At 36.3% G+C, this 11876-nt stretch overlaps 2 protein-coding genes across 3 annotated transcripts; both read right to left on the reverse strand.

The window, feature by feature from the left end:
• Nucleotides 1-700: 700 nt before the first annotated feature.
• On the reverse strand, nucleotides 701-5410 carry LOC133797918 (putative ribosomal large subunit pseudouridine synthase SVR1, chloroplastic). Its single transcript, XM_062236046.1, has 10 exons — nucleotides 4854-5410; nucleotides 4195-4274; nucleotides 3967-4067; nucleotides 3795-3861; nucleotides 3540-3633; nucleotides 3397-3445; nucleotides 2871-3021; nucleotides 2125-2181; nucleotides 1498-1553; nucleotides 701-1225 (listed from the first exon to the last, which is right to left on the reverse strand). Exons 1-10 carry the CDS (start codon nucleotides 5332-5334, stop codon nucleotides 1165-1167), a joined length of 1197 nt encoding a protein of 398 aa, XP_062092030.1. The 5' UTR covers nucleotides 5335-5410; the 3' UTR covers nucleotides 701-1164.
• Nucleotides 5411-5822: 412 nt separating this feature from the next.
• Nucleotides 5823-10574, reverse strand: LOC133797919 (glycerol-3-phosphate dehydrogenase SDP6, mitochondrial). 2 transcript variants are annotated; one of them, XM_062236047.1, is made up of 6 exons: nucleotides 10053-10574; nucleotides 8831-9304; nucleotides 8327-8658; nucleotides 7611-7771; nucleotides 6888-7146; nucleotides 5823-6585 (listed from the first exon to the last, which is right to left on the reverse strand). In XM_062236047.1, exons 1-6 carry the CDS (start codon nucleotides 10417-10419, stop codon nucleotides 6286-6288), a joined length of 1893 nt encoding a protein of 630 aa, XP_062092031.1. In that variant the 5' UTR covers nucleotides 10420-10574; the 3' UTR covers nucleotides 5823-6285. The 2 variants fall into 2 exon arrangements, with proteins under 2 accessions (XP_062092031.1, XP_062092032.1); XM_062236048.1 differs by having other exon boundaries at nucleotides 8831-9257; nucleotides 10053-10179.
• Between the last annotated feature and the right edge of the window lie 1302 nt (nucleotides 10575-11876).

Raw genomic sequence — 11876 nt, forward strand, 5'->3', positions numbered from 1 at the left:
AAGCATGCATTTTCACACTAGGGGACTCTCTATTCTCATCACTCTCCTCGGATTCCGATGTCTCAGTATCCTCCTTCTCCAGCGACCTTGTGGAGAGTGTATCACTGACACTCCTTGCTGAAACCATCGGCGTTGGAAGAGGTAGAAAAAGGAGGGTTTTCACTTTTTGGTTTGAAATAGATGAAAGAAAGAGGGTCACAATTTTTGATTTTTTGTTGTTATATCTTTTGGTATTTTGAAATGAGTGGGAATGTAAAAATGTTAGTATAAAGGGAAGTTATGACTACAAATCAAATCTCCTTTAAAAATGGTTAAGATTTGTATATAAAAATGACATTGGAGTGATTGGAAAGATCTTAAAATTAGTTGCCAAAGTTGACGGTTTTATACGAGTCATGTGTCTCCAAAATTTGATATCAAATACTTTTAGTGATGCGACATCATCTCCAATCAATTTATACACTGAATATGTATTGGAGCTGAAAATGATGCATAACATTAGGCATCCAAAAAAAATGACATATTTGGGGTTCCAATTTTAAAGTGATGGCAGCTACAAAAAAATATGAGCTTTAAATATCACAGTTGATGGCAGAATAAAATTTGGTAACGCCAAACATAAATATCTATATCAGAAATGAAAGAAAGGGAATGGAAATAAAGAAAACAGACAACCAAACAGAACCCAATCAGTATTAAGTGACAAAAAAGTGTTTTCTTCTATTAATATGGTATTGAACTAATGAATTTAAGGTAAAAAATTTACTTCTTATCTAACATATGACATATGAACTTTCCGCAACAGCCTCATTTGGTGAGAGGTTACAGTCAATCTTTAGCAACATCCAAAAAATGGTAGAGAGCTGAGACACAATTGTCCTTACAACCAAGCTATTTTCACAGGCAGGTTTTATGTCCGACTCTGCAACCGTGACGAACCTCTCTTGCTCTGTTACCAGCTTTAGCAGCTACCCTTATTATAGACAAGACTAGAACCCACATCAGATATCCATATATTGTCCCACAAGAGGGTGTAAGATCTAACTCATCAATTCCCACTCAAAGGTAACGGTCACTTTCCGGGTAGCACTTTGAAGTCTTCATGTCTCAAGTGGCACTATCGGAACATTAAGGAAACTGAACAACGGTAGCCCAGTAACTCATCTAACTCTTCCAACCAAGAGCCAGTAGATCACCTTGTTTTAGTTCGATATGCTTCCCGAGCCTGAAATTGACAAGAATGAGCTTAAGAACTAACTACAAGCTGTGGAATGAATTGAGGAATAATTTCACCCACTTGTTACAAATCATAGCAGTACTAAATGGAGTTTTATTGTGGTAGATAAGCATGTAAACAATTAGCTTAAGTTCTCAAATTTGCAGTACTATTCAATAATTTATTAATATAAATGTGAACAAATATGTATTGATGTAAAACTGGAATGAAAGCAAAAGCAATCATGATGCAATAAGAGATTATTATGAAAGATAAATCACCCAAGATCTGCTGGAAGCCGGTAACCACCAATGCGTACACGCTTTAATGCATGAATCTGGATCAAGTAAAGACATAAGAAGCTAAGATAAGATAAACATGACTGAAATATTAAATGAAAGTATGTACTGGAAAAAATGACAAACAACTAAAAATAAATATAAACTCTTCCAGTGACAGCTTTGACATGTCAATATTGCTAACACCTGAAGGCACGATTGTATGCTACTTCTCCCAATAAACATGAGCGCAAATCATTGAAATAAACCACAATCATGTGCATGAAAATATCATACTACCATCCAAACAGTTTTGAATAACAAGTCCAGGAACAAAAACACAGGACAGGGAAGATAGGAGTATGGAAGACTAGATATCGTTGAACATAGAATAAATATGCTGAGCAAGGAACAACCCAGAGGATGGCTGTTTCAGCATAATCTTGACTCACAATGTAATTTTCATTTTTTTGATGATAATTCTTTCTAGTTATTTCAATAAAGCTTCTTGGTTTGAAATAAAAAAAAAATGATCCCCTTCTTGTTAGAAAGGTTCATTATTAAATAAATAAATAAATTTACTCAAACACATAGTTCTCTTCAATTCTTCTTTCATAAATTAAAACTAACCTCAAGCCCAGCATTTTTCACCAGTTCTCGGACTTCATGGTTCCTTCCATCATGAACCTGAAAAAGTTCAGAAAGTAAATGAAAATTTTGAATATAGTATTACACATCACACACCTGCTGACCTATTAATAGAAAGAAAATAGCCATCTCTAGAACTCATTAAACACCAAAATTCTATAGAAAGAATCCAAACCAAATAAAGGTATTATGTATGACAAAATGAGTCCAGCTTGCACATTCTTATTCTCTATCTCTATTTTACAGTTCATGTGCATCCTCTAACTTACAAAGCAAATCTTGGCAAATTGAAAATTACTTTGTTATTGTACTATTTCGGAGTGATTTCAAGTCCAATATTATCAGAAAGGACCAGTACCATTATAATATTATAGCACATGATTGAGAAACTTGTTTAAAGCTGCATTTGAAAGCACAAGATAAAAGAATAATCCCTCAAGTCATTCACATTCAGCAATATAGAAATAGATTGACAAATTAAAACTAGCAATAGCAAGCAAAGATTGTTTTTGTATAAGGGGAACCTTGGCTTACGACCTCACCTCTATCTCTAACAAAGGAAAAGGATTTAATCAAGTCCCAAGCATACATAACTAGGAATAGCAAGCAAAGATTGTTTTTATATAAGGGGAAACATACATTATATGTTACTGAATTAGACTAGAAGCAAGTGCTAGAAAACATATCGTCGAAACAGTTTTGGAAAGCTTAAATTAAAAATGTCATACCACTACACGTAGACGAGATCTTGGCCTATCTGGCTGATCAGGTAGTAGCTCAACTGAATCTGGGACACAACGGACACCTTCAATGATTGTTCCCTCACTGATAGCTATCAAGTGCTTCTTGCCAACTTTGCCTTCAATTGTTGCAATATACCTAAGATAACAAACACAAGAAGTAAACAATTAATATACACATACAACTAACTGTTACTTAAAAAAATGAAAAAAAAAAACCAGAAACATATTGTTGACATATATATAAAAGAACAAAATCAGCCTTGAAATCTGCAACAAGATAAGCAGCTTCGTACAATCTGATGTATATATATACATGTAGCATTCTTTTCCACTAGCAAAGACAGCGCAAAGAATAATCAAACACCAACTTAAAAGTGTTCTCTCAAAAATAATAATCAAAATCTTTCATATGATTTAACATTAGAAATCTCCACCTTAAAAGAATTTCTATTCACTGTTAAAAATAAATTCCTTTATCACTAAAAGAAAAGAGACTTATACGAGCCCTTACTCCTTTGACATGTTGGATGACGGATGAGAAAGTTTCTGAGCAAAATCCCCTGAGATGTTATAGTGTTGAGAATAAGTTAGATCACAGTATCATGCTTCAAATTGGTATAAAAGACATTTGCATATAATGGTTGCACTACACACCATCATTGGTCACTATAATCAATCCAGTTGTAGCAACATCAAGCCGACCAATAGTAAATAAGCGCGGCTTGGTTTGCCCAGGATATCTTTTGTCCTGGAAACACAAACTTTAATACTTCAATAGTTGATAATAAAAATTTCAGTCAAACATATACATCAATTGTTAATTACTGAAAAAGGAACTTTTAGTTCACAAGCCCAATTTATAGTCTGTTATAACAAATTGAATATATATAAAGCTCAATTTACACGTACCCAGCTCTTTAAATAATCCTCAAATATACCTAGAACAGACTTTTTCTCCCCAGAAGAGCAAATATACCTGTCAAACATAATCACATTAATTCTGGCTGAAAGTATTTCCAGGCTCTAAGCGACAATTTCTGAAGGGAAAAAGCAATAAACAGGGATTAAACAAGGGACAAACCCTTTTGGCTTGTTAAGGGCAAAATAGACCTTCGGAGGCAGTCTCTTGGGAAGCCGACTTCCATTGACGTAGATAATATCTTTTCCAGGGTCAACTCGAGTCTGCTCACCAGCAAGAACAGTAATATGAAGGACTCCTCTTTGTTAGAGCAAGAGTTGCAAAACATGATAAGAAGCTCAAATCTAACAGGTAGAAAATTCTAATAATATATGAGGAACAACAAGTGACCTGAGGAGTCTTGCAAACAGAACCATTGACAGTCACCTTGCCTTCAAAAATGAGTTCTTCACTGGTCCGTCTTGACGCCACTGGTATGAAAATTAAAATTAAAATGCAAGATTGAAAAATTACAAGACATTTCCAAATTACATACACAACAACCACAGAGATAAATTCTATTCAAAGATAAATAAATCTCACTAGTCCAACTTGAACTTGTACAATTCTTCAAAAGATTGACACATTCTCAACTTAAAAATGAAAAACATATTTACTTGCATTTGATAGAATTTATAGCCTTTGGTCGAAAACATCCTCAATTCTTTGAATTTAAACACAAAAATATTGCTTTGTTCCGTAAAACTATAGTATAGAATATCCACATAAAATCTAGCAACCATCTCTTTCCACATAAAAACTAAAGAATGAATACGTGCTTTTCATTCTTCATGCACTCAAAACTACAAACTAGTAATTTTCCACATAAATCCATTGACCAATTCCTGGCTACCAATCACCCATATTCTTCATCATTCTCACTAATCAATTTACCACTAAATCTCCTAAGCATTTCTATATTTTCACTTTCTCAAATAATCAACAAGAACCGAATAAACAAACCCAAAAGGCATAACAGATAAGAGAGAGTGAGAAATTCGAACAATCACCTCCAGCGGCAGCGAGAACCTTACTGAGCCTCTGTTCAGAGTCCTTGAAATTCTCGTTATAGAACCTGCGCGCAGCCTTGGAATGCTTTGGCTCAGTCGTCCTGGAAACAGTCTCGCTCTTCTTCTTCTTTGCGGCGGCGGTGGTGGCGTTGCTCTTGGTCTCGGCATGGGCCATGGCCTGGAGGAGATGCGTGGGAGGGTGCGACTGTAACTTGAGATTGCCATCTTCGCCGCGAACAATCCAGGGAATGAAGAGCTGACCATCGACGCCGGAGAGAGCAGGGTCGGAGTCTGCGAGTTGGGGTTTGGGCTTGGGCTTGGGGGGAGCAAAGGAGATGTTGAACTCGCGAGAAGAAGAAGAAGAAGAGAGAGAGCATGAAAGGCGAGGGAGAATGTGTCGTATGGGACGGAGAGAGGCGGCGGAGGATATGGAGAGAAGTGAAGAAGAGAGATGGTGGAGAGAGGAGAGTGAAGCCGCCATATTCTTCTTCTTCTTCTTCTTCTTCTATCCCAGTTTCACCATAACGGATATTGTTTGTTAAGTTTTACGTTGAAAACCATTTTGGTCGTTTTGGATATTTTGAGGTCATTTTACACATCATTAGTGAGTGGCACAAATCACATGCATTTTATGTTAATTCTGATTTCTTTTATGGATAATAAAAAGAATAAAAATCTTCTTATAAAAAAAACTCATTAATTTTGTTGTATGTGATTAGGGAAGCACTAATTATAAAAAAAATGATATATTATCAAAATTGCAAGACAAAGATCACAAGTCTCCATCTAAAAAAAATAAATTGGTGATAAGTAAAATTACACATGTTATTTAATATTTTTACACTTATTCTTCCATGTAGTAAACAGTTTAATAATTATTAACTTGTTCTAAATAAAAAAAATATTAATAATTAAAATACATATTATTAAAATAGAGGCCATGTCATATTCAGTTTTCACATAAAGATATTTCAGTATAAAAAATATTTATTAATTAGCAGAAAGTGCAGAGACAAAAAGCTTATTAACTCTTTCCAATCACCAACTGGCAATCCCACCAGTGGAGACACAAGAGAAGCAAGCATATGGAAACATAGCTCTGAAACACAAGTCATTGAATACAAAGTTCCTTTGTGTGAAAAAACTACAACCACATGGCTTTGCACTATATTTTGCTACTGATACACCAGTCAGCTTATGTAGAAAAAAATTTATAAATAAGTAAAAAAAATGCTAAAATCCTCCTTTTGGCCAAATGTTGTCAAACATGGTGTCTGAAAATCAAGCTCCCAAAAAGTCAAGCTTACTTCTGAGAAAACCCGAGGCCAGCGAGCAATAGAAGAATGCTACTGAAGTCATTGATTGCAAATTGCAGTGTAGTTTTTATTTCTTAGATTTGAGAAGATATGAACCAGATGAAAAGATCACTTACTTACAAGTGTTTCCCATCATGGAACTGAGCATTTTTTGATGATTTGAATGTTTCCAAAAATTGTTTCGCCTTCTCAACTTCTTCCTTCTTCCTAGACTTATCCCATTTGTGCTCACTGGCCAGTATTTCAACTACCCTTGGCAATGCCCGGGACGCAGCATCGGTGTCGAGAAAAGCAAGTCGACATCTCCTAGCAATGAAATCGACTGCAGATTCACAGAACTCGTTCCTAGCACAGTAGGCAACCTCAGCTTCTAAAAAGGGGTAACCATGAGCAAGTCGCTTCCCTAGATTTTCGTTCTGAAAATTGTAGAAGATTATTATGCAATAATGGAGACCAAACTAAATGAAAAGGCAACTAAGAAATTCCCATAGAAGTAGTAACTATTAATACCATGAATTCCAACTAATGATATTTCAAGGGAAGGGGGCTCTTAAAGCCCCTTCATACCATATACCTTCCTGGGTCAGTCTTTTAATTTCCCCCAACTATCAAAAACTGATCAGAGTTTCTTTTTAAAATTAAAAATTTTAAGAAAAATCCAACAGAACTGTACTTAACAGCAAACAACATGTAGTAGGTTGAAGGAAAAAGAACCCACCTGAGCTATGGCAGCAACTCGTTCAGCCAGAGTTCCATATGCCTGAGACAAATGCTTTGCTGCAGCCGTGTCCATTACACCAGGAACAACTTTACCACCATGACTCTTCTTCATCCGGATGTATTGCTGAGCTAGAACAGTAAAGGATGCAGGATCCCATCCATCTCCACCAACAAGACGTAGCTTTGGAGTCAAACATTCATTTGTAGGACTCAGTTTTCCAGACTTTATCGCTGCATCAACTGCATCTTCAGCCATGCTGAAAAAGTTCATGCGAGTACCATTAGTTGTGTGATACAAGTGAAGAAACCTCAGACAAATAGCTGTCACGATATGACAGACAAAAGAGAGTATTGATGGTAAAACAGGGTCACAGAATCACAATACAGTCAATTGCACACTAGTGCAGTTCAAGAACACAATAGCATCACTTGGTCTAACATTTTCTATACGCAAGACACTCTATTACCTCTGGCAATACATAACACTATCCTATAACATGTGATATCTTGAAAATGAAGTTTAATAAAAGAAATCAAGGCGTCAGAAAATTGTAAGAAAAATTGATGGACTGAATGACTTGATATAAAGAGTGCGTGAAATCAAACCCCTCTCTTATGTGTTGTGGTGACTGCTACTGGAGAATGCGTGAAAACTAAAACCCCTCTATGTGTTCAACGAATTGCTAACAATATAAATTCAGCTTGCCAAAGTAAATGTTACCTGCGGTAAGTAGTCCACTTCCCTCCTGTGATTGTAACCAAACCAGGGTATTCTTCACATACAACATGATCCCTCGAGATGCTCTCTGTGTTTTTTGCTGATGGATCCACTGCCAATGGGCGAATACCACTCCAAGCAGAAAGAACATCAGTGCGGCGCACCTAAATTTTTCCAGCATTACTAAAGTCCGACAAGCACAATTCATAAATAAATAAAAGAAAAATAGAAGACACCTTAACTGAGGCACAATTACTACAAGCCTGATCAAGATATAAAAAAGCAGCTTAACTTAAGTACACTAACAGATAAGCTTACTCAGAAGAATGATACTTTAAAGCAAGCCGTCAAAGAAACTAACAAACACATCATCTGAAAAAAGCGGCCTGTCTTGTCTTTGATTTTTATGAATATACAATATACAAATTGTCTAAATGATGGAAACATCTTGAGCATTTATTTTATGACGAATCACATCAAATGTAACAGTCAAATAAAAAGAGTGGCAACGCCAAAAACATCATCAGGTGCATGCTGGCCACTTTTTGTCGTATATTTTTTTTCCTTAAGAAACAAGAACCTTTTGTCCTTTTTTAAGAGGTTCAAAAACCTAACAAGATAGAATTCAATGAGTAAATCAACTACCTAGGGGTCTATCCTTTTAGTGCAATAAAATATGAAACACCAAAAAGAAACGGGAGGACCTCATATCCACATACCTTAACATTAAGGTAATCACAAATGGCATCCAGAATAAACTGAATCTCATCTTCATGTGGTTCAGGAAGCAGAGTAATAGAAGTGTTAGAATCTGTGGTGCCAGCAATAGTTCGGCCCAACCATGGCAGCATAAAAACAACACGGCCATCTTTGGTCTTAGGAACAATCAAACCCATTCCTTCAGGTGAATAATAATCAGGGAGAACAATGTGTACACCACTACTTGGACAGATCATAGGCCGTGCCTCCTTGTCGGCCAAATTTCTAACAGAGTCACAAAATGGTCCGGCAGCATTCACTATGACTTTAGCATATGTGTCAAACTCTTGACCTGGTGCACTTAAGAAAGTAAGAACTTTAACAGGAATAATGGGAACGGAAATTATCATAACATGTGAAATTAACTCAAGAAAATGGTACATTATCCATTATATTTACAATGTGATTATGTACTATAATATGATCCTTATTCAAGGACCAATTTTAAAATGGAACAGATGTACCTGTTAGATTGTTTCTAATTCTTGCACCAATTATCCGGTTGCTAACCTCATCCTTCAAAAAAGACACTACTTCTGCGTGGTTGAGCACAGCTGCACCAGCCAATGCAGCAGTACAGGCCAAACCAACATTAAGCCGAGAGTCATTCATCTGTCCGTCATAATACACCACCGTGCCCTTCAGGCTTCTATCTTTGCCTTTCCTTGCAAGTGTGGGGAATAGCTCAACAGACTCTTGTGCAGAATAATACCTGGACAGATGTAAAAGCTTTGCCCCGGCGACCAAATCATACAATTTCAAGCCACTCCAGAAGTACACTACCTCAAACCAGTCAAAACAGGGTGTCATGCAGGGCAAAGCATGACAGAGGTGTGGTGCATTCTCAATAACCTGTTTACGCTCCTCAAGGGCGTGAAATACCAGCTTCAGCTGCCCATAGTCAAAATTAAAAACAGCTTTCTCCAAGTATCGAACTCCTGAACAAAATTATGTTATTTTGCACTATAAAGAGAAAAACCCAAGTACATAATGAACAAAAGAAAATTATTTTAGAAGAATTACAAATTTTGCAACATCAATTTGCAAAAAAATTTACACTTACAATCTCTTTGAAAAATCATTTTTTTGCAGAATCAAGTATGGAGATGAATGTGGTCGAGCAATGTTGATATGTAATATTTTGCAGAAGTTTATACGTGTTTGCTTTTGTTTGCTTTACCACCCCCTTGCACTTTTTTTTTTCGTTACTACAAGTTTTGTTTCTTATGAAATATATAAAATGTCTTTTTAATGACAATAAACTTCAAAATGTTTAACAAAGTAAACGAAAAACGAGAAAAAAAACACTAATGGTGAAAGGTTAAGAAGAAAAAGCAAATGGCATGAAGCGGGTATATATATGCTTTTTCGTCTGAAAACCCGATATCTCACGATTATTTAAGAGCAGTGACATCAAGTGATCATCCCCAGTAGAATTTATTAATTCACAATCACAACCATGTCAACCACAGAGTTATTTTCTATTTTCTTATTCTACTATTACAATTTTCCATCCCGTAACTATTATAAGGTTCAAAATTGTAGACACTCTCAAACGATCAATGAACAGTAAAAATACGTTTTTGAAACAAGCCAAGAAAGAAAATCAACGTAATTCCCTCAAAAACCATAAACAAGCGATGAAGTGATCAATAAAATAATAATCATAATAACCGTAAGTACTACCTCCATGGATGAGCTTAGTAGAGCGCGAAGACGTTCCAGAAGCGAAATCCTCGCGCTCGACGAGGCCGACGCGGAGGCCCCTGGTGACAGCATCCAATGCGACACCCGAGCCGGTGGCACCACCACCAATAACCAGAACGTCCAGAGGATTGGCAGAGCTGGCTCCGATCAGAGCCGACTCCTGGACCGACCTCGGCGGAACGACAGCATTCGAATCAGCGATCTTCTGCCGGACGGTGGTGAGTGCCGGACCACCACCGCGATCGTTGACAGCGAACGAAGGCTGGTTGAAGATAAGAGCGCCGCCAGAGGCGGTGGCTATGGCGGCGGCGGCACCGAGCCGCCGCAGGCGAGTAGCGGTGGCCATAATTGACGAGTTGTAGAGAGAGAAAGCGAGGAGGAGAGACTTTTTCAGGGGTAATGTAATGAGAGAGAGAGAGAGATGTTAGCGTTGGGAATCGGACACGGGGATTTTGACCAAACGCGACTGTTTAATCGGAAACACTGCGGTGATGTGGGTCTCCTTTTTATTCGTTATTTTTTAAATTTTTTCTATTTTGGTTACGGACAGTATTAAATACTTTTCCGTAGTTGTTGGCACAAGCGAAATGACTAAACTAGCCTCCACTATTATTTATTTTTTAAATTAAAAAAATGATACCATATTTAGACAATTTACTGTCAAGAACAGGATAAGGTGCTGGACAAATTTAAAACAATTTTTGTAATTGGGAACAAAAACTTTTTAAAAAAATATATAAAATACTATAAATGCTCTCTTGACAGATTTGTGATTCTATTTAGATAATTATTTAATTATTTTCTAAAATAAAATAATTTTATTTCCAGTTTTTGGGTGGGTCATATGGGCTCCCATTCCAAATTAAAAGGTACGCGGAATCTATTTTTTCCTTTGGACAAAAACTTGCGCAGAATATTACTATGCTGAATATTCTTGTTTTTTTTTAACTATCTAGAGCCCCAGCTTAAAAAATTATATGTCTTAAGCCATTACTTAACTAACTTATTATTCTTTTTGTTTGTTTGTTATATATATGATTAGATGTATTACACATCATTAGTAAGTGTACTTTTATGATTTGAATTATTAAATTGAACAATGGATGTCTAAAATGGAGTGGTGAGTATAGTAATAATTGAGCTAGAGATACATGGATGTACACTAATGATTATTGCTCAGCCAATTAAATAATAGTCTATTGTTATAAATGACGTCCGCACAATAAATCTTATTTTTATCTCTTAAGTTGAGTTTGGTAGAGTGGATTTAAAGAGGGAGAGAAGAGAATCCAAACTACTAATTAATTTGTTTGATAGCATATGTGAGAGGAATGAGAAGAGACTTGAAGGGGATGGAAAATACCTCTGGCCCACCATATCTCATCATTCCTTGTTGAAGAGATTGGAGAAGAGAAACAAAAAAAAAAGGCGAATTTTTCAGTCCCTCACAGGACTCAGTCCTTCAATGTGGGGTCCAATTTTTTACCAATTGTCCAAATTTTATAGGAGTAAGTTTTTTTTTCACATTTGCTTTTGACTTGCAATGACCGGTTGTGTGAACCGATTGGAAAGTTACTGGTGATGTGGGTATAAAAAGTAGAGGCAAAAAAGTTGTTGACGCCTTTTTTCGTCAACAGATAAAAGAAGAGCACAAAAACAATGAACGACAATGGCCAAACGAAACAAACAAATCAAACACACGGTTTTTTACGTGGTTCAGCAGTTAAATCTGCCTAGTCCACGAGTCTCTGTTATTAATCTTAAGATTATCTCTAAAAAATTCTTTAGCATGAATTCTCCAGA

This window comes from Humulus lupulus, chromosome 8, assembly GCF_963169125.1.
Source record: "Humulus lupulus chromosome 8, drHumLupu1.1, whole genome shotgun sequence".
Classification (NCBI taxonomy): domain Eukaryota; kingdom Viridiplantae; phylum Streptophyta; class Magnoliopsida; order Rosales; family Cannabaceae; genus Humulus; species Humulus lupulus.